Source organism: Oncorhynchus nerka, linkage group LG24, assembly GCF_034236695.1.
Source record: "Oncorhynchus nerka isolate Pitt River linkage group LG24, Oner_Uvic_2.0, whole genome shotgun sequence".
Lineage (NCBI taxonomy): Eukaryota > Metazoa > Chordata > Actinopteri > Salmoniformes > Salmonidae > Oncorhynchus > Oncorhynchus nerka.
Genome location: NC_088419.1, coordinates 13,592,902 through 13,613,029, shown reverse-complemented (window position 1 = coordinate 13,613,029; position 20,128 = coordinate 13,592,902). Strand labels below are relative to the sequence as shown.

At 40.7% G+C, this 20,128-nt stretch overlaps 1 protein-coding gene across 1 annotated transcript; it reads left to right on the top strand.

Moving 5' to 3' along the window:
• The first annotated feature begins 7,450 nt into the window (after nucleotides 1–7,450).
• LOC115107268 (protein phosphatase 1 regulatory subunit 14B-like) lies at nucleotides 7,451–18,516 on the top strand. The gene is made up of 4 exons (XM_029630654.2): nucleotides 7,451–7,983; nucleotides 14,061–14,141; nucleotides 14,426–14,458; nucleotides 16,150–18,516. The coding sequence occupies exons 1-4, from the start codon at nucleotides 7,795–7,797 to the stop codon at nucleotides 16,210–16,212; spliced, it is 366 nt and encodes a 121-aa protein (XP_029486514.1). The 5' UTR covers nucleotides 7,451–7,794; the 3' UTR covers nucleotides 16,213–18,516.
• The last annotated feature ends 1,612 nt before the right edge of the window (nucleotides 18,517–20,128 follow it).

Below are 20,128 nucleotides of genomic sequence, written 5' to 3'. Positions count from 1 at the left end.
CCCAAGCACAAGGTGCAACTGTGTAATGAGCGTGCTGTTTAGCAGCTTCTTGATATGCCACACCTGTCAAGTGGATGGATTATCTTGGCAAAGGAGAAATCCTCACTAACAGGGATGTAAACAAATTTGTGCCCAACATTTGAGAGAAATAAGCTTTTTGTGCATATGGAACAGAAAACAAAGAGAAAAAAAGCAAGCATGAGTAATGTTATTGGCTGTTTGCTGCAGGTGTAGGTTCATGTAAGAAAATGGCACCTATTACCTAGTGCACTAATGTAGTGCACAATGGAGGGGATAGGGTGCCATGTGGAATGTACACTGGTACTATGTAACACCAGAAGGTTGTGGAGAAGATAGATGCCCACAAAGAACATTGGGAAACAGTTGTCGTGTCTGGACTATTATTAAATGGGAAGACTGTGTATTATCAAATAAAATATCTTAGTTTAATTATTTTGTGATTAAACTAATCATGTAAACATTAATTAACTAGGCAGTCGAAGCACCACAGGAAAATGTTTAGAGTTAGAATTATAATATCCTTGAATATAACTCTTCAGATATTTTAATATCTGATCAAATCAGTCGCTTATTAATTAATTATTATTATTACGTCATCAGTTCTCATTACTGAATGCCGCAAACCCTTGGATATCTGCACAAACCATCGTTTCTATAATGAATCAGCAATATACAAATTGGCTTAATTATTTATTGACTAACTAACATAAATAATCACACAGAATTACATAACAAACAAACAGTAGATATTTCCGTTACTACATGATACAAAGAAAAAGTTCCGAGCCGATATGATGGATTGGTAGACAAAGGAAAGGGGTGGGGACTGAGAAAGACTAAATGAATTCACTACACACAGTGGATAATTATAATCACTGCTATCGTAATCCTTTGCACATGAACGGCCGCTCATTCGAGAATAATGGCAATGTATATATTTACGCCGTATGTCGTTGTTTTCTTCTATGTTGGAATCCAGTTCCTGGTTAACTTTCCCAGAAGTCACAATGTCTTTCGTGGTTGTAGGTGGTTAGAATGGATACTTCAGAGTACCATTCGGAAATGTTCTAATAGATAAATGCTTTGGCGGTTGTCGGTATTCTCGTTCTAGACTTACGTCATTTCTAGCTGCAGACTAGTAATTATATGTCTAAGATTTGCTCTTATTCTGTGGTGATCGATAGTGTCAGAGTTGAACCATTTCCAGCTGTGTAGCCAAAACTACAGCTGTATGGTCTAATGGTCTCAATTGTAGCCATTCCAACGTGGGGACTCTGTCCCGGCGTTCTCTGACTTAATGCATATTTTGTAGGAAGTGGGTTTTAAACTCTTGGGAAGAAAGTGTGGTTCTATGACGCCTAATGTGATGTCTGGGCTCACGGGGGTGTGGCCACTGACTAGTTGATCTTTATATGAAAATCCATACTCTCATTTAGAAAGTTAACATAACATTACATCTTTTCACAAATAGTTGAATGTTTAATCACATACGTTTCACAATATTTAGATGTAAACCTGACAGCTGGGAAAACTACACTTTAAAAGATACAGTTATATGTGTTTCCTGTCCTTCATGAGATCACAAATGAAACACCCTCATCATAACTGTCCCTTAAGTCCCACGGACCATTCCCACACTCTCAAAAATACGAATATTGTTTAGTTCTCCCATTTTGGGGATTAGGAGTTTTGAACGAAGAGAAGCTCTTTGTTCTGGTAGTGTCACGCGTTACTAGGCGTGGAAGGTAGGAGTCAGGCGCAGAGAGCAGAGGGTTCAATAATAGATGATTTAATTTCTCCGGCACAAAACGGTCACGCCAAACACAGGGCGCAGAAACACTGACCAGCCCAAACACACAGGGCAAAACGAGCCGGAGAAAAAATACAACATCAACCGACAGCGAACACAAAAATAATCCCGCACAATCCTAAGCGGCGGGCCTAACAGGCTGACATAGACCAGAAATCAAGAAACACAAAAGAAACAGGTGCAACTAATAAGACTAAACCAACAGACAAGGGAAAAGGGATCGGTGGCGGGGACAAAGACCGCCGAGCACCGCCAGAACAGGCAGGGGAGCCACCTTCGGCGGGAGTCGTGACAGGTAGAATCTCTCCCTCAATACTGCATGGTATTTATGACCGATGTCAAATCTGACATGAGAGAGAGAGAGAGAGAAGGGGGAGCCATACACCCAAAAGCCCACATCGTGACACAGTATACAAGGACACAGGTCAAAGGTTAGACCTATACCTGCATAGTTACACTTAGTTCATGTCAACCATGTTTTTTTGTCAGAGCGTAAATGTTCAGGTTGATAGTGTAGTTCCTATTCACAACAATGATATAACATGTTGTAACAACATCAAACACTGCAGGTGACTAGCCTAGTCCCTGATCTGTTTGTGCTAACATGTCCGCTCGTTGGCATGACAATGAGTGACAAACTGAGTTGACATGATAGCACAAATAGATCTGGGACCAGGCCCAACAGGCTGAACAATCAACAATAATACAATTCTAATCTGAATCTGCCACGACTACGATTTTCTCCTCCTACTGCATTCATGCTTCAAGGGAAGGCATCATTTGTAAAGATCCAATGGTTGTGGAATTTTGTTGTTGTTGATGATGTCCGTAAGCAACTCTATTGATTACATCATATCACTAAGTCTACTTTTAAACTGTGTAAATGAAACAGTTGATGTTTAATGTATTTGGCAGCTAAAGGAGCTTTTGCATTTGTGTCTATTATGGATCCACATTAGCTGCTGCCAAGGCAGAAGCTATTGTTCCTGGGGTCCATTAAAATGAAGGCAGTTATAACAATTTAACATGTTTCACAACACATTAAGTGTGTGCCCTCAGGCTACTACTCTACTACCACATACAGTTGAAGTCGGAAGTTTACACTACACTTAGCTTGTGTTTTTCAACTACTCCACAAATTTATTGTTAACAAACTATAGTTTTGGCAAGACGGTTAGGACATCTACCTTGTGCATGACACAAGTAATTTTTCCAACAATTGTTTACAGACAGATTATTTCACTTATAATTCACTGCATCACAATTCCAGTGGGCCAGAAGTTGCCTATGCCATGAAACAGCTTGGAAAATTCCAGAAAATTATGTCATTAGCCTTCTGATAGGCTAATTGAGTCATTTGGAGGTGTCTATCTATTTCAAGGCTAATGTATTTCAAGTCCAATCCGTGCCTCTTTATTTGACATCATGGGAAAATCAAAAGAAATCAGCCAAGACCTCAGAAAAATAATTGTAGTCCTCCACAGGTCTGGTACATCCTTGGGAGAAATTTCCAAATGCCTGAAGGTACCACGCTTATCTGTACAAACAATAGTACGCAATTATAAACACCATGGGACTACGCAGCCATCATACCGCTCAGGAAGGAGACGCGTTCTGTCTCCTAGAGATGAACGTACTTTGGTGCAAAAAGTGCAAATCAATCCCAGAACAACAGCAAAGGACCTTGTGAAGATGATGGAGGAAACAGGTTTAAAAGTATCTATATCCACAGTAAAATGAGTCCTATATCAACATAACCTGAAAGGCCGCTCTGCAAGTTAGAAGCTACTGTTCCAGAACCATCATAAAAAGCCAGACTACGGTTTGCAACTGCACATGGGGACAAAGATCATACTTTTTGGAGAAATGTCCTCTGGTCTGATGAAACAAAAATAGAACTGTTTGGCCATAATGACCATTGTTATGTTTGGAGGAAAAAGGGGGAGGCTTGCAAGCCGAAGAATATCATCCCATCCATGAAGCATTGGGGTGGCAGCATCATGTTGTGGGGTGCTGTTGGAGGAAATTATGGTTGAAATGACTAATTATGTATACATTCCAATCAGAACTGACTAGTCCAAATGCTATAATGTACTGTACATATATGAATTTTCTCTCTTGCTCCCATTCCCAATTGTATATAATGTAGTCAGGAGTTTAGTAACAATGAAGGTCTGTTCCTTAGTTCATTCATTTGTACAATCTCCAGATGGCAGGGACGGACTATCTCCAGACTGTCTAGAATGCTGATTTACAGTGACTGACCTTGGCTTTAGGAGAGGAGGGAAAGCTCGAGAAACTATAGGGCCTCTACCGGTGTCATGAAGAGATAGAACATTTAGAAAACGCTGACGTCATTTTCAGTTTATAACCTGTGGAAAAAGGTGTATGTGCCAGTACTCTCTTGCAATAAACGCTGTTACCTGACTTTTAAGACTGGTCTCGATCTATTTCATGCATAATTAATGAATTTACAACTCATTAATGAAATGGAGAGAGTGCGAATTTGATTTTGGCTATAAAACATATAGGAATTTAGAATTCCTCTAACAGGTGCTCTGCTGCAGGAGGGACTGGTGCACTTCACAAAATAGATGGCATCATGAGGGAGGAAAATTATGTGGAAATATTGAAGCAACATCTCAAGACATCAGTCCGGAAGTTAAAGCTTGGTCGCAAATGGGTCTTCCAAATGGACAATGACCCCAAGCATACTTCCAAAGTTGTGGCAAAATGGCTTAAGGACAACAAAGTCCAGGCATTGGAGTGGCCATCACAAAGCCCTGACCTCAATCCTATAGAACATTTGTTGGCAGAACTGAAAAAGCTTGTGCGAGCAAGGAGACCTTACAAACCTGACTCAGTTACACCAGCTCTGGCAGGAGGAACGGGCCAAAATTCACCCAACTTATTGTGGGAAGCTTGTGGAACGCTACCCAAAACGTTTGACCCAAGTTAAACAATTTAAAGGCAATGCTACCAAATACTAATTGAATGTCTTAATTTCTGACCCACTGGGAATGTGATGAAAGAAATAAAAGCTGAAATAAATCATTCTCTCTACTATTATTTTGACATTTCACATTCTATAAATGAAGTGGTGATCCTAACTGGAATTTTTACTTGGATTAAATATCAGGAATTGTGAAAAACTGCATTTAAATGTATTTGGCTAAGGTGTATGTAAACTTCAGACTTCAACTGTATCTACAATACAAAATCAATGTGTACGTGTGTATAGAGCATATGTTATTGTGTGTGTGTGTGTGTGTGTGTGTGTGTGTGTGTGTGTGTGTGTGTGTGTGTGTGTGTGTGTGTGTGTGTGTGTGTGTGTGTGTGTGTGTGTGTGTGTGTGTGTGTGTGTGTGTGTGTGTGTGTGTGTGTGTGTGTGTGTCTGCGTGTGTCTGTGCCTTTGTGTGTGTCTCTTAACAGTCCCCGCTATTCCATAAGGTGTATTTTCATCAGTTTTTTAAATCTGATTCTACTGCTTGCATCAGATACTTGATATGGAATAGAGTTCCATGTAGTCATGTCTCTATGTAGTACTGTGCACCTCCCATAGTCTGTTCTGGACTTGGGGACTGTAAAGAGACCTCTTGTGGCATGTCTTGTGGGGCGTGCATGGGTGTCTGAGCTGTGTGCTAGTAGTTTAAACAGACAGCTCGGTGCATTCAACATTACATTTACATTTAAGTCATTTAGCAGACGCTCTTATCCAGAGCGACTTACAAATTGACATGTCAATACCTTTCACAAATACAAGAACGGATTAAGTCAATCTCTCCTTTACTTTGAGCCAGGAGAGATTGACATGCATATTGTTAATGTCAGCTCCGTGTACATTTAAGGGCCAGCCATACTGCCCTCATCTGTGCCAATTTACATTTTCATAAGTCCCTCTTTGTGACACCTGACCAATCGACTGGACAGTAGTCCAGGTGCAACAAAGAAGGCAGAACATATTTTATTATGGACAGACCTCTCCCCATCTTAGCTGCTGTTGCATTAATATGTTTTGACCATGACAGTTTACAATCAAGGGTTACTCCTAGCAGTTTATTCTCCTCAACTTTATCATTACAAGATTTAGTTGAGGTTTAGGGTTTATTTTCCCAAATGCAGTGCTTGTAGTTTTGGGAATATTTAGGACTAGCCTATTTCTTACCACCCATTCTGAAACTGACTGCAGCTCTTTGTTAAATGATGCAGTGATTTCACTTGCTGTGATAGCTGACGTATATAGTGTTGAGTCATCAGCATACATAGACACATAGCCTTTACTCAGAGCCAGTGTCAGGTCATTAGTGAAGATTGAAAAAAGTAAGGGGCCTAGACAGCTGCCCTGGGGAATTCCTGACTATACCTGGATTATGTTGGAGAGGCTTCCATAAAAGAACACCCTCTGTGTTCTGTTAGACTGGTACCTCTCAATTCACAATATAGCAGGGCAGGGGATGTAAAGCCGTAACACTTACATTTTTCCAGCAACAGATAGTTGATTGATAATGTTAAAAGCTGCACTAACAAAACAGCTCCCACAATTGTTTTATTATACATTTCTCTCAGCCAATCATCAGTCATTTGTGTACGTGCCGTCCATACTTGTTGAATCCCCATCCGTATATGCGTGCTGAAAATCTGTTTTTAATTTGTTTACTGTGAAATGGCATTGGATCTGGCTAAACACAATTTTTTCCAAAAGTTTACTAAGGGTTGGTAACAGGTCGATTGTTTGAGCCAATAAAGGGTAATTAGCTGTTCTTGGGTAGCGGAATGACTTTTGCTTCCCTCCAGGCCTGAGGGCACACACTTTCTTGTAGGCGTAGATTAAAGAGATGGCAAATAAGAGTGGCAAAATCATCCACTATCATCCTCAGTAATTTTCCATCCAAGTTGTCAGACCCAGGTAGATTGTCATTATTGATAGACAACAATATGTTTTTCACATGTTCCACACTCACTACGGAATTCAACATTCCAATGTTTGTATTTCATTATTTGGTCAGTTATGCATTGATGTGGGTTCAGAATTTGTTGTTGGCTTTCATTGCTGTTCTCCTTCCCCTTCAAATAATTTCACTGTGGGGGAAAGAGTCGTGGATTCCATTCACAGTGAAGATATGGAAAAAGGAAGGTAAATTATAATTTACAATGCAAATGTTTTCTTTCTCAAGCAGATAGATGACTTGCAAAAAGTACTCTGCAATACTGTATATTTTTAAATATATTTTCGAAATAAGGGCAGCAAGCCATCTGTCAAAATCTCCTCGTGTTGTGGCTTTGACACACACAAACACACACACAAAAAGGAAAGGAAAGCATTTGCACTCTTACCATGTACAGAGCAAAGGCGAGAGACAGTCAGACAGAGGCAGAAAATAAACAAGTAAATCGACAGAAATAAAGAGAGGAGAGAGGAAGATGGGAGACTAAGAGGAGAGTGTAAGAGGAGCGAGGAAGAGGATAGGAAATTAAAGAAGAAGAGGGCACGCAAGGCAAAGGGGGAGGAGACTGAGAGGGGAGAGTGGAGAGAGAGAGAGAGAGAGAGAGAGAGAGAGGGAGAGAGAGAGAGAGAGAGAGAGAGAGGGAAGGGTGGAGTCAAAGAGGGAGCCCCGGAGAAAGTAGGAGGAGATGACAGAGAGAAGGGAAAGCAGGGCAGAGGGAGAAAGAGAGGAGGCCATAGAGATAGAGAGAGATACAGAGGGGGTTTGGAAGTAGGAATACACAGATGAGAGAGCATAAGAGAAAGCCAGACAGACAGCAGTGCAGACAGACGGACAGCAGTGCAGACAGACAGACAGACATCATTACAGACAGACAGACAGACAGACAGACAGACAGACAGACAGACAGACAGACAGACAGACAGACAGACAGACAGACAGACAGACAGACAGACAGACAGACAGACAGACAGACAGACAGTAAGACACAGGCAGGCAGGCAGACAGACAGACAGAGGCATGTCCACCCAACCGGGTCCCCAGCACAGGGTCTTGTTCCAAACCCCAGGTGAGGAGAAGGCGGAAGAGGAGCCTCCTCAACGCAGACTGGGAAAACTCACGGTCAAGTACAACCGCAAGGACCTGCAAAAGAGGCTGGACATCGAGGAGTGGATCGACGGGCAGCTGCATCTCCTGTTCGACTGCGAGGTGAGTTTAAGCTATCTTCTGATTTAAGGTCAGCTCCTTTTACACCAGTGTTGATCTTCACCATTGTGGTGTAATATATCAAAAACTAGTCCTGGACCAGTATCTTATTAGGGCATGATGTAAATATAATGGTAAAGTAAGCAAGCTTTAGTTTAGACAAGGGAGCTCCCATAGCGACAGTCGCCTGCTAGAGAAGGGGAGAAACAGAGTTTAGGAGAGGTGAGGGGATAGTGCTCCCTTGTTAGAGAGGATAGAGAGAAGGAGATAAAGTTCAGTACTTTGGTTATTTCATGTTGTGACAGAATCTAGCTATCTTGGGATATTTCTCTGTGCGTTTCCAGAGCAGACAAACTGAATTGGGAACCTGAATGAGGCTGGGTGAGGCTAAGTATGAAGACTTGATTACCTCAAATAATTAGTCCCGGAACCAGAGGGAGCTCGGTCCAATTATAACCTCAGCTGTGGCAATTTGATTACCGGGCCCCTAGGAAATGCAATGGAAACTAAAATTTGGGCTCCAGTTTTGGCTCCTTGTCAGTGAACCGTAAACCTTTTGTTTTGGGAGATAGAAGATAGTCGATAGATAGATGATAGATAGACCATATATAGAAGATATATAGATGATACAAGATACTGTAGATGCCTGTGGAAACATATCCAGCATCAGTTTATCCTCAATCAATCCTAACATTAGGATCATTTTGATTTGATTTGATTAACACATATCAGTATACACATATTCATATTATGTGACCCATTAAACCAACTTCCGTTATAAATAGTCTAAAATCACATGTACTGTAAGTGAAGTACTAAAGTTCTCTAGAATTCTATTATTTCTACTTTGCCCTCCTGGAGGTCATTGTCAGGAACGCTGTCTTTTTTCACATGACCTTGGGACACAGTTGTCCCTTAGCCAGTGATGCCTATATGGAAGTAAATAACTGGTGGCTAAAGAACCCAGTATTTGAGAGAGAAAGGGGCCTAGTCAGGGTTCAACTAAGGCATCATATGACCAGCAGCGTGGGTGACAATAGAGTCGGTGTGCTGGCCCCCATCCAATGTCCCCTTTGCCCCCATCCAATGTCCCCTTTGCCCCCATTGTAAGAAAGTCCATAATAAAAGTTGGCCTGAAACAATTTATTTTATTTAACCAGGTAAGTTGACTGAGAATTTACAGCAACGACCTGGGGAATAGTTACAGGGGAGAGGAATGAGCCAATTGTAAGCTGGGGATGATTAGGTGACAGCTTGGGAATTTAGCCAGGACACCAGGGTCAACACCCCTACTCTTACGATAAGTACCATGGGATCTTTAATGACCTCAGAGAGTCAGGACACCCGTTTAACGTCCCATCCGAAAGACGGCACCCTACACAGGGCAGCGTCCCCAATCACTGCCCTGGGGAATTGGGATATTTTTTTTAGACCTGAGGAAAGAGTGCCTCCTACTGGCCCTCCAACACCACTTCAAGCAGCATCTGGTGTCCCATCCAGGGACTGACAAGGACTAACCCTGCTTAGCTTCAGAAGCAAGCCAGCAGTGGGATGCAGGGTGGTATGCTGCTATACAATGCACTGTATAGTACAGTGGTGGCCAAAAATATTTGACATAATCAATAATAGAATCAATGAAATACATCTTACATTTGCATATTTAGTACTAACACCATGTCCAGTAGCTCTGATTGAAAGATAAAAGTGTATTATTAAAACTGAAGCTGCTTTCACAGTGGAAGGCCTCACATTTGTATGGGTGGAGAAGTACAGTGAACTGGCCTGGGAAACCACCACCAGCTTATTATCATATTCCTTCAAAAGAATGTTGTTAATTTTCTAGAAAGTTTCCTTGATATTTCGTCCCTGGTAGGCACTCATTGTTGTCTCTGAATAGTTGTTTCTTTGTTCCTATATTAATGGAAATACCAAAGTAGTGTACAACAGACTGTGTTGTGGGTTCAAATCAAGACAAAGCCATTTAATCTTGACATTCTCCAGGATGACCTAGCCAGATCTGAGGGATTGGACCCTCACTGCATTCATGATAAATGATCAGATAGCATTATTATTTTCCAAGACACTGAGGTTAGAAATAGTTCATAAATGATTGAGAAAGGATGGAAAGATCAAAAGACAATAACAATCTACTTTTTACTCAATGAGTAAATACTTTAGCATTTTCCCAAGTAGCAGTCAGTACGTGTGTTCTATTTGATTTATGCCAGTGGAAAGAAAGTAGGAATTGAGTAAAGGAGCCAAGTGATACAAGGAAGGTCTGAAGTGGTTTGCTATGGGGGGAAAAACTAAAGTAATCTGGACTTTATTAATATTCACTAAACTAAAAGGAAAACATTGTAGAAGCAGAAACATATCCATTACCCTCCAGTATGCCACAAAGGTGGTTTAAGCTGCCACTAACACACAGGTCAGAGGTCACATTCTTTTTTGTGTGTGGGGTTCATTCCAAAAAACAAAATGGCTGACTTATTGACTTCCCCCTGCAGAGAAAATCCTCTCTGCATGCTACGGCAGGTAAGCGATTACCTTCATCAGTTAGCCTACCAAGATTTAACATGTTTGCCCACAGTGTAGATAAAGGCACTGAACATTTCTTGCTCAAAGATTCTTGACTTGATTAATATTCTGGGGATCAGCTTAATTTCTCAGCTATTTGTGCTTAAACCTTCTCTTAGCTTCACACGGTGAATGACATTGGCTTCCCAATACCTAAACTAATTTCCCCCTAAATTATAGAACCTGAGCTTTAATGGTTTAGTAATAGTTGGTTTCAGATTATAGAGTACCGATGATGAGTGTATGGTGTTGAATGCAGGCAGGGATGGTACATACTGGCGCCATAAACACAATCTATGAAACTAGTCCTAGCTGTTGTTAAATTCCACAGGGTTTGTAATACAATGTGTGTTTTTAAAGAGAAAAATTGCAAAAAAAGATATCAAGCTACCGATAAAGTCTACCCCTGCAACCACACATGAATTAAGGAATAACCTTCAATAATTCAACACATGACCCGAGGCATCTGTGTCGAAATACCCCACAGCGTAACCTTAAGCATCAGCTGCCAAAATACCTTAATTGGAACCCCTGTACTATACCTATAAAGAGGTGTCATTGTGTGGATTTGAATGGAGTTTAATGGACAACTACAGATGTAGGATCTTAATTTGATCACTCTCACACTGAGAATTTTCCTGCCAATCAGGACGTGCAAACTTGTTGTGTATTTGAGTTTTAAAAAGGTTTCTAACATTTGTCATTTTCACTTAGAAATTTGACTTGATTTGCCCTAATGAAAAATGTATTAACCCCTACAAAAATGTCCAAAAATTATAATCCACATTATAATTCACATTTCCTGTTGCTGCAAGATTATTTTCCTGCTCTAACAAATTGGTTCAAAATAAGATCCTACATCTGAAGTTTACCACAGGAGGGGTGAACATAACTTTTAAAGCTCCAAGGTCATACAATACAAAACATTAGCTAATGTATTGCATTTAAGGGATAATGGCCCATTTAGCTCGCAGGGTTAGCCTTATCTAGCTTTATAGCCTAATGATTTTCCTGTCCTCGTTTTATGATCATTACTTTTAAGAGTCTGACTGTTGCTGACAAGCTTGTTCTGGCTTTCCAGAGTTGTGATGCTAAAGGCTGCCGTGTCAGCGGAATGGGCTGTCTTGTAGATTTAGATGAGCCAGAGGGACTGCATTTAGTTCCAGTTCCAAAGGGGACAAAAAGTACACCCATTCATCAAATCAAACATTATTTGTCACATGCGGTGTAGACCTTACTGTGAAATGCTTCCTTACAATCCCTTAACCAACCATTTTTTTTAAAAGTAAGAATATATTTTCTAAAAAAAGTAGAAACAATAATAAACCAAAGTAAAAAAATACAAATAAAAAAAGGTACACAATAAATTAACAACAACGAAGCTATATACAGGGGGTACCGAGTCAATGTGCGGGGATAGATGTTAGTCGAGGTATTTGAGGTAATATGTACAGTGCATTTGGAAATTATTCAAACCCCTTCACTTTTTCCACATTTTGTTAAATCCTCATCAATCCACACACCTCTACACCCAATGACAAAGCAAAACCTGGTTTTTAGACATTTTTGCAAATTTATTAAAATTGAAAAACAGATACATTATTTTAAAAAGGATTCAGACCCTTTGCTATGAGACTTGAAATTGAACTCATGTGTATCCTGTTTCCATTGATCATTCTTGAGATGTTTCTACAACTTGATTGGAGTCCACCTGCAGTAAATTCAACTGATTTAGAAATTATTTGGAAAGGCACACACCTGTCTATATAAGGTCCCACAGTTGACAGTGCATATCAGAGCAAAAAACCAAGCCATGAGTTCGAAGGAATTCGAGCCACAGATCTGGGGAAGGGTGTCAAAAAAATTCTGCTGCATTGAAGGTCCCCAAGAACACAGGGGCCTCCATCATTCTTAAATGGAAGAAGTAGACAGGTCCTGGATGGCAGGAAGTACTACCCTCTGATTGATTGAAGCACTATCCTCTGTAGCGTACTAACCTCATTGGTCTATAACTATATTTTCTATTGGGCAGAATGTGTTTGCTCCTTGATGCCTTCTCAGTTAGTGGAACTAACTAAGAGAAAAAATAAAGGAAGTTAAAGTTGATTAAAAAAATGTCACTACAATAAGCTAGAATGTATTTTGGAAAGCATCCCTGTTTTATCTCAACCTAACAGAAAACAAAACAGGGCAAGGCCAAACTTCCTTCTTGCCCACAATTTCCTGTTCTGGAATGGTACAACAAAAAGGTACCATAATGCAGGAGATGACAACTATAAATTAAGAGCTTTATAATTAGCCTGTTTGTCAGTTGAAATGCAGCTCTAAATAAGTTGCAAAGTCATTTTGAGGTTTGAAAAATGTATGCACTGTACTCATGATTGCGGTTCTTGAAAACCATTTCAGTGCCCAACCCATTTTTTCCATTATTCTCCCTAATGCTGTTGAAAAGCAACATCTCAACACAAATGACAAATGATCTTCATGCATTAATTAGACAAAAAAATGATGCTGCGTGGAATAAGAACCTTTTTGTCTTTGCGTAAGTGTGCAGGGAACATTAGGTGCACTTGTGTTTTGTTTTCCTGGCTGTTTCCCCACTCATTAATGATGTCAACAGTCATTTCCCATCTTCTACTGTCAGGATCGGCAGCCATTTTGTCTCATTAGACAAATTGTAGGTACAATAGGAAACAGATTTACTAGTATAGGCCAACATACTCATGAAATGATCGTTGAAAACTAAGGATAATTTCAATGGAAGCTAATTTGCAAGGGAAAGTGTTCTCTGGGTAAATCTTATGATCTGATTGCCCTCTCTATGCCTAAACCTCTTCCTGGAGATCTACCATCCACATTATGTCAGAAGTTTGCGATAGTTCATTGATATTAAAATGGAAGAACAGTGTGAATGGGAATTGTAGAGTTATAGGTGCACAATATGTTCTCTTTTTTGTGGTTGTTTACTTTTAAAGTATGTCATTGGCTCTTTGGTAGCTGTGGCTGCATGATTAGTGGGACAACTGTGGTCCACCAAAGCTCAGTGTATGCCAGGGAATGTTGTGCTTGTTGGCCGTCAACACAAAAGACTAAGTGTCTGAACTATTATCTGTGCGTGACTGTGTGGGTCACAAAAATGCTATCACTTCCTATCAACATGGAAATCTGCTGGCAACCAACAACAAAAAAGGAGGGGAAAAAAGGGAATGTTTTTATTTGCTTTGTTCATTTCACAGTGATCGTTGTGTGTGTGTCATCCATCAACAATCAGGTTCATGAAAATGGTTGAGTGAGAAAGCAACGGATGCCCTTTCTCAGAATGTATATTCTGGATGAAGAAATACAGTAGTGTACAGTTGACAGAGAGGACATTCAGACTCAGAATAGCCTTTTTTTTCATTGGTTAAATGTATTATTAGAATAAATGGAGAGTTATCTTGTTGACATTTGGGTTCTTGTTTTATTCCAGTTCTCTCTTTGTTTGTGTTTTGCCTTTCTTTCAGGAGGAGGATATTCCAGAGTTAGAAATTGACATGGATGAGTTGCTGGATCTATCAGACGCAGAACAGAGAGCAAAGCTACATGTGAGCTCAAAATCCTTGGTCTATTCAGACCTGGGTACAAATACTATTCATCTTCCTGCAAATACTGTAGCTGTGCTTACTTGAATTTGGCTGGCATTGGAACAGTCCCCAAAGTGCAAAACTCAGCCCATCTGGCATTGACAGGCTCAACCAAATGCTCAAACTATTTGAACGAGAACTAAAGCTATTTCAACCCTGTTCTAAATCTGTCAAAAACACCTTGTGTTTTTTGAATAAAGAGTCAGAGTGAAAGGGTTCATGGTTTCCCATTTCTATTTCTACAGGACCTTCTTCAAGACTGTGACAAGCCCAAAGAGGTAAGGAAGCCCCAAACAAATTGCATTCAGAGGCAAGGCCCTTTGGATTTGATCATGTAGTTAGCAGTGGAGGCTGCTGATGGGAGGACAGCTCATAATAATGTCCGGAATGGAATAGTATCAAACACGTGTTTGATACTATTCCATTACACTCCATTCATAGCCATTACACTCCATTCATAGCCATTACACTCCATTCATAACCATTACACTCCATTCCAGTCATTTTATGAGCCATCCACCCCTAAACAGCTTCACTCTGAGCCCCATGCACATTCAGCTGAGAGAAAGGAAAAGCCTGACATAGTAACTACCACGGTATTGGCTATTTCAAAGTTAGCTACTTGATTCATGAAGGATGTGGAAACTGTTATTGACACGCTAATGATGGGTGAGGCACCGTTTAATGAATAATCCAATGATACAGGCAATCTTTCTAACGGGAGGCAGATAGCCTTCGAGGTTAGAGCGTTGGACCAGTAACCTAAAGGTTGGTGGTTTGAATTCCAGAGCCGACAAGGTGAAAACCCAACTGCTCCAGGGGCGCTGGACAATGGTCACCCTGGCCCTGACCCCACTCCCTGTGGGTGTCTCAGGGAGAGTTGGGATATGGTCACCCTGGCCCTGACCCCACTCCCTGTGGGTGTCTCAGGGAGAGTTGGGATATGGTGACCCTGGCCCTGACCCCACTCCCTGTGGGTGTCTCAGGGAGAGTTGGGATATGGTGACCCTGGCCCTGACCCCACTCCCTCAGGGAGAGTGGGATATGGTGTCTGACCCCACTCCCTGTGGGTGTCTCAGGGGAGTTGGGATATGGTGACCCTGGCCCTGACCCCACTCCCTGTGGGTGTCTCAGGGAGAGTTGGGATATGGTGACCCTGGCCCTGACCCCACTCCCTGTGGGTGTCTCAGGGAGAGTTGGGATATGGTGACCCTGGCCCTGACCCCACTCCCTGTGGGTGTCTCAGGGAGAGTTGGGATATGGTGACCCTGGCCCTGACCCCACTCCCTGTGGGTGTCTCAGGGAGAGTTGGGATATGGTGACCCTGGCCCTGACCCCACTCCCTGTGGGTGTCTCAGGGAGAGTTGGGATATGGTGACCCTGGCCGTGACCCCACTCCCTGTGGGTGTCTCAGGGAGAGTTGGGATATGGTGACCCTGGCCGTGACCCCACTCCCTGTGGGTGTCTCAGGGAGAGTTGGGATATGGTGACCCTGGCCGTGACCCCACTCCCTGTGGGTGTCTCAGGGAGAGTTGGGATATGCAAGAAACACATTTCCATGACACACTGATGCTTGTACAAGTGTGTAACAGGACAAATATAAGCAGCCCCTAAATGTTCGATTATTATCTTGTGATGTGCGGTAAAAAACTGTGAATCTTCCGTTGACCCATGCGTGACTGCTACTTGTTTACCTGGGCCCTCATACAGACGACCCCAGGACCTGACCCCACCACACAACCCCTTACCCTAGTGAGACTGCTCTCTAGTGGTGAGAAGTGACAGCTCAAAACAAACCCAAACATACACCCTATCAAAATGACTCTTACAACCACAACATGTGAGATATACTCCCACTAAGTTTCCATAAACACACCTAAAACTGTGTTGTGCGTGCACGGATTGACTGGTTAACCTGTAAACAGGATAACCACCTCTCGCTCACATCTTCTCTACTGTTTCCTGACAGGACTTCATCGACGGCTTGCTGTATCGTATGAAGGGACTTCGCAAGATGTCCCTGAAAAAATGAACAAAAGTTGGAGCCGGAGACCATGTGAAATAAGACACCATTCTCTCTCACCTGTAGCTGTGGATGTGTGTACAGTGACAGTCCTCATGTATCTAGATATATCCTATATGTATCCACAATCTGCACTATTAGTTTCTATATTAGTGGTTGGTGGCATTTGTCAAAGAGGGTCCCCATGGCCAGTCCGTCCTGGCCTTATATTATTAGGACCATTTGATACCATATATGTCTTACTCACTAAGCCTGGTGGGTCTTCCAATGGGGCATCTGTGTAAAACTGAGTTTAAATATGATGTAATATAGCATAGAGATGTCCTACTAGATTCAAACACCTCTTGGGATCAGTTGCCTCTGAAGTAGAATGAGAGATCATCCAGTCTAGTGTTGATGGATTATCCAGTCTATCGTTTATGTCGATGTTTTTCCACTGTTATGTTACAGAATGGTTCACCAATTCACCATGGCCTGGTTTGTTATGTTCTTTGGTGTTAATGGACACTTCTGGCATTTTGAATAATCAGATCACAGCTTATTGTTATGTTGACATTCTTTTTATTTATTTTTATTTTTAATGAAATGTTTTCTCTGATGAATCCCCTGCTATGACTAGCCCCCAAGAATGTACTGTCGTGTCTTTGGCTATGCAGGATTAAGTAATATGACATGCTATTCTATATTAATATCACCTGATTGAGCTAATCATGTAAAAGTAATTAACTAGAGAGTCAGGCACCGCAAAATAATATTTATAGAGCTGTTATCTTCCGAATAAACTCTTAAAGACCTAGTAATATTTTACATCAATAGCAGTCAACATTAATCATCGCCTTAATTCAGTCTCATCTGAAAGTTGTAGATTCTTAGTTATCTGCACGAACCCTGGCTAACAATTTGAATCAGCAATACAAAATTGGGTTTAATTATTTATTTACTAAATACCTAACTAATCACACAGAATTACACATACACACAATTAATCATAACTTGATTACAAATTACGTCATAAAGGAAAACATCCCTAGCGGGCGGAACAGATATGACAGCTTGTTACACAAAGGAAAGGAGCTGGGTTTGAGTGGAAGAGCGGGAAGACTGAGGAACAAAGGGAAGAAGCTGGGCTATCGTAAATACAGTATCTTATGCATTCTAAATTACCGCCCATTTGGAAAAGGAAAATGCAATAAATATTTACTCTGAGCTGCGTTCAGTAGGTTGGTGGTAGATGGAAGAGTGTGTTGCCAAACCGAGTCCTCTATCGTTTGAAGAATGTCTCTGGTGGTCAATTGGATAAGTTGTAGTAACGTCGTTGTGTGATAGACGGGATACTCTGTCTGTTCCTTCCTAACCCTCGTTTGCAGCAGCTGTTGCTAACTCAACGGCTAGGAGGTATCACTTCTGTAGTGAATAAGAGTTCAAAGTTCATACCATTCGTAACCAAAGCTCACGCTGATGTTGGCTTCGTTCTGTAGTTATTATCTGAACCATTCTGACATAGGACCATCATCAGAACAGAAAGTTATGTTGTCGTCAAGACTTTATATAGGAAGGGAGAAAAGGGGTGTGTTTCATAGTTTACAACCTGTCTCTTCACGTGGGCGGCCACTGAGTGAGCAGCCCTATCTTATGTAAAGCCACATCTCACATTTTTTAAGCTAAAATCACATTTCATCCCATCACAAATAATTTCATATTCAAACATTTAAATTGAACAACAATTCCATGTGAATCTGATAACTCTGATGTGTATTCTTTCCAATGTAGAGTTTATGTCATCTTATCATTGATGAGAATGTCTCAGATGACAACCGAACTGACATCATATTCATTAAGTACCACCGCATATGTTCCATTGGTCGGATTACCAGAATATAGTTAATTTCCCCCCACCTTCTGATGTTCCCAGAATCTCTATGTTAACCAAGGGTTTTGCAAATGTAACCTCAGTAGGGTAGAGAGAGGAAAAAGGGGGGACTGTCATAAACCTATCCCCCAGGCCAATGTCATGACAGTACTGTAAATATGGTTACTAATATTTTTGTTTAGCTTAAAGTATTGTTTTAAAGAGGCAGTGCTCTCATTAACTGTTACATCGGAATTTCAAATGTGATCTCCAATAGAAAACATGTGTACTGTGATGTTAACTATGATATTCTGGAAAATAGCACCTAAAATAAATTCACTTCAATCCATAAAAGGGCAGTTAGGCATCACAAAATGTCGACGAGCCTTGGAACCGCTATGGATCCCAATGGGGGGATCGAAACTTTTTCTCTTTGTGAATTTCAATAAATCAGTGGAAGCATATCAGAGTTTTGACATTCTTCAGGGCAGAAGGTAGCAGAGCGTTAAGCCAGTAACCAAAAGGTGGCTGGTTCGAGTATCCGAGCCGGCAAGTTGAAAAATGTGTCGATGTGTACTTGAGCAAGGCACTTAACCTTAAATTGATCCAGGGACGCTGTACTACTATGGCTGACCCTGTTAAACAACACATTTCACTGCACCTATCTGTAAAACAACACATTTCACTGCACCTATCTGTAAAACAACACATTTCACTGCACCTATCTTTAAAACAACACATTTCACTGCACCTATCTGTAAAACAACACATTTCACTGCAACTATCTGTAAAACAACACATTTCACTGCACCTATCTGTAAAACAGCACATTTTACTGCACCTATCTGTAAAACAACACATTTCACTGCACCTATCTGTAAAACAGCACATTTCACTGCACCTATCTGTAAAACAACACATTTCAATGCACCTATCTTTAAAACAACACATTTCACTGCACCTATCTGTAAAACAACACATTTCACTGCACCTATCTGTAAAACAACACATTTCACTGCACCTATCTGTAAAACAACACATTTCACTGCACCTATCTTTAAAACAACACATTTCACTCCACCTATCTGTAAAACAACACATTTCACTGCACCTATCTGTAAAACAACATTTTTCACTGCACCTATCTGTAAAACAGCACATTTTACTGCACCTATCTGTAAAACAACACATTTCACTGCACCTATCTGTAAAACAACACATTTCACTGCACCTATCTATAAAACATTTTTCACTGCATCTATCTGTAAAACAGCACATTTTACTGCACCTATCTGTAAAACAACACATTTCACTGCACCTATCTGTAAAACAGCACATTTCACTGCACCTATCTGTAAAACAACACATTTCAATGCACCTATCTGTAAAACAACACATTTTACTGCACCTATCTTTAAAACAACACATTTCACTGCACCTATCTGTAAAACAACACATTTCACTGCACCTATCTGTAAAACAACACATTTCACTGCACCTATCTGTAAAACAACACATTTCACTGCACCTATCTGTAAAACAACACATTTCACTGCAACTATCTGTAAAACAACACATTTCACTGCACCTATCTGTAAAACAACACATTTCACTGCACATATCTGTAAAACAACACATTTCACTGCACCTATCTTTAAAACAACTCATTTCACTGCACCTATCTGTAAAACAACACATTTCACTGCACCTATCTATAAAACATTTTTCACTGCACCGATCTGTAAAACAGCACATTTCACTGCACCTATCTGTAAAATAACACATTTCAATGCACCTATCTGTAAAACAACACATTTCACTGCACCTATCTGTAAAACAACACATTTCACTGCACCTATCTGTAAAACAACACATTTCACTGCAACTATCTGTAAAACAACACATTTCACTGCACCTATCTGTAAAACAACACATTTCACTGCACATATCTGTAAAACAACACATTTCACTGCACCTATCTTTAAAACAACACATTTCACTGCACCTATCTTTAAAACAACACATTTCACTGCACCTATCTGTAAAACAACACATTTCACTGCACATATCTGTAAA

Coding starts and splice junctions, on each gene's coding strand:
- LOC115107268 (XM_029630654.2), top strand. CDS start 7,795: ATGTCCACCCAACCGGGTCCCCAGCACAGGGTCTTGTTCCAAACCCCA. Junction 14,142..14,425: donor AACAGAGAGCAAAGCTACAT/GTGAGCTCAAAA, acceptor CTATTTCTACAG/GACCTTCTTCAAGACTGTGA. Junction 14,459..16,149: donor ACTGTGACAAGCCCAAAGAG/GTAAGGAAGCCC, acceptor GTTTCCTGACAG/GACTTCATCGACGGCTTGCT.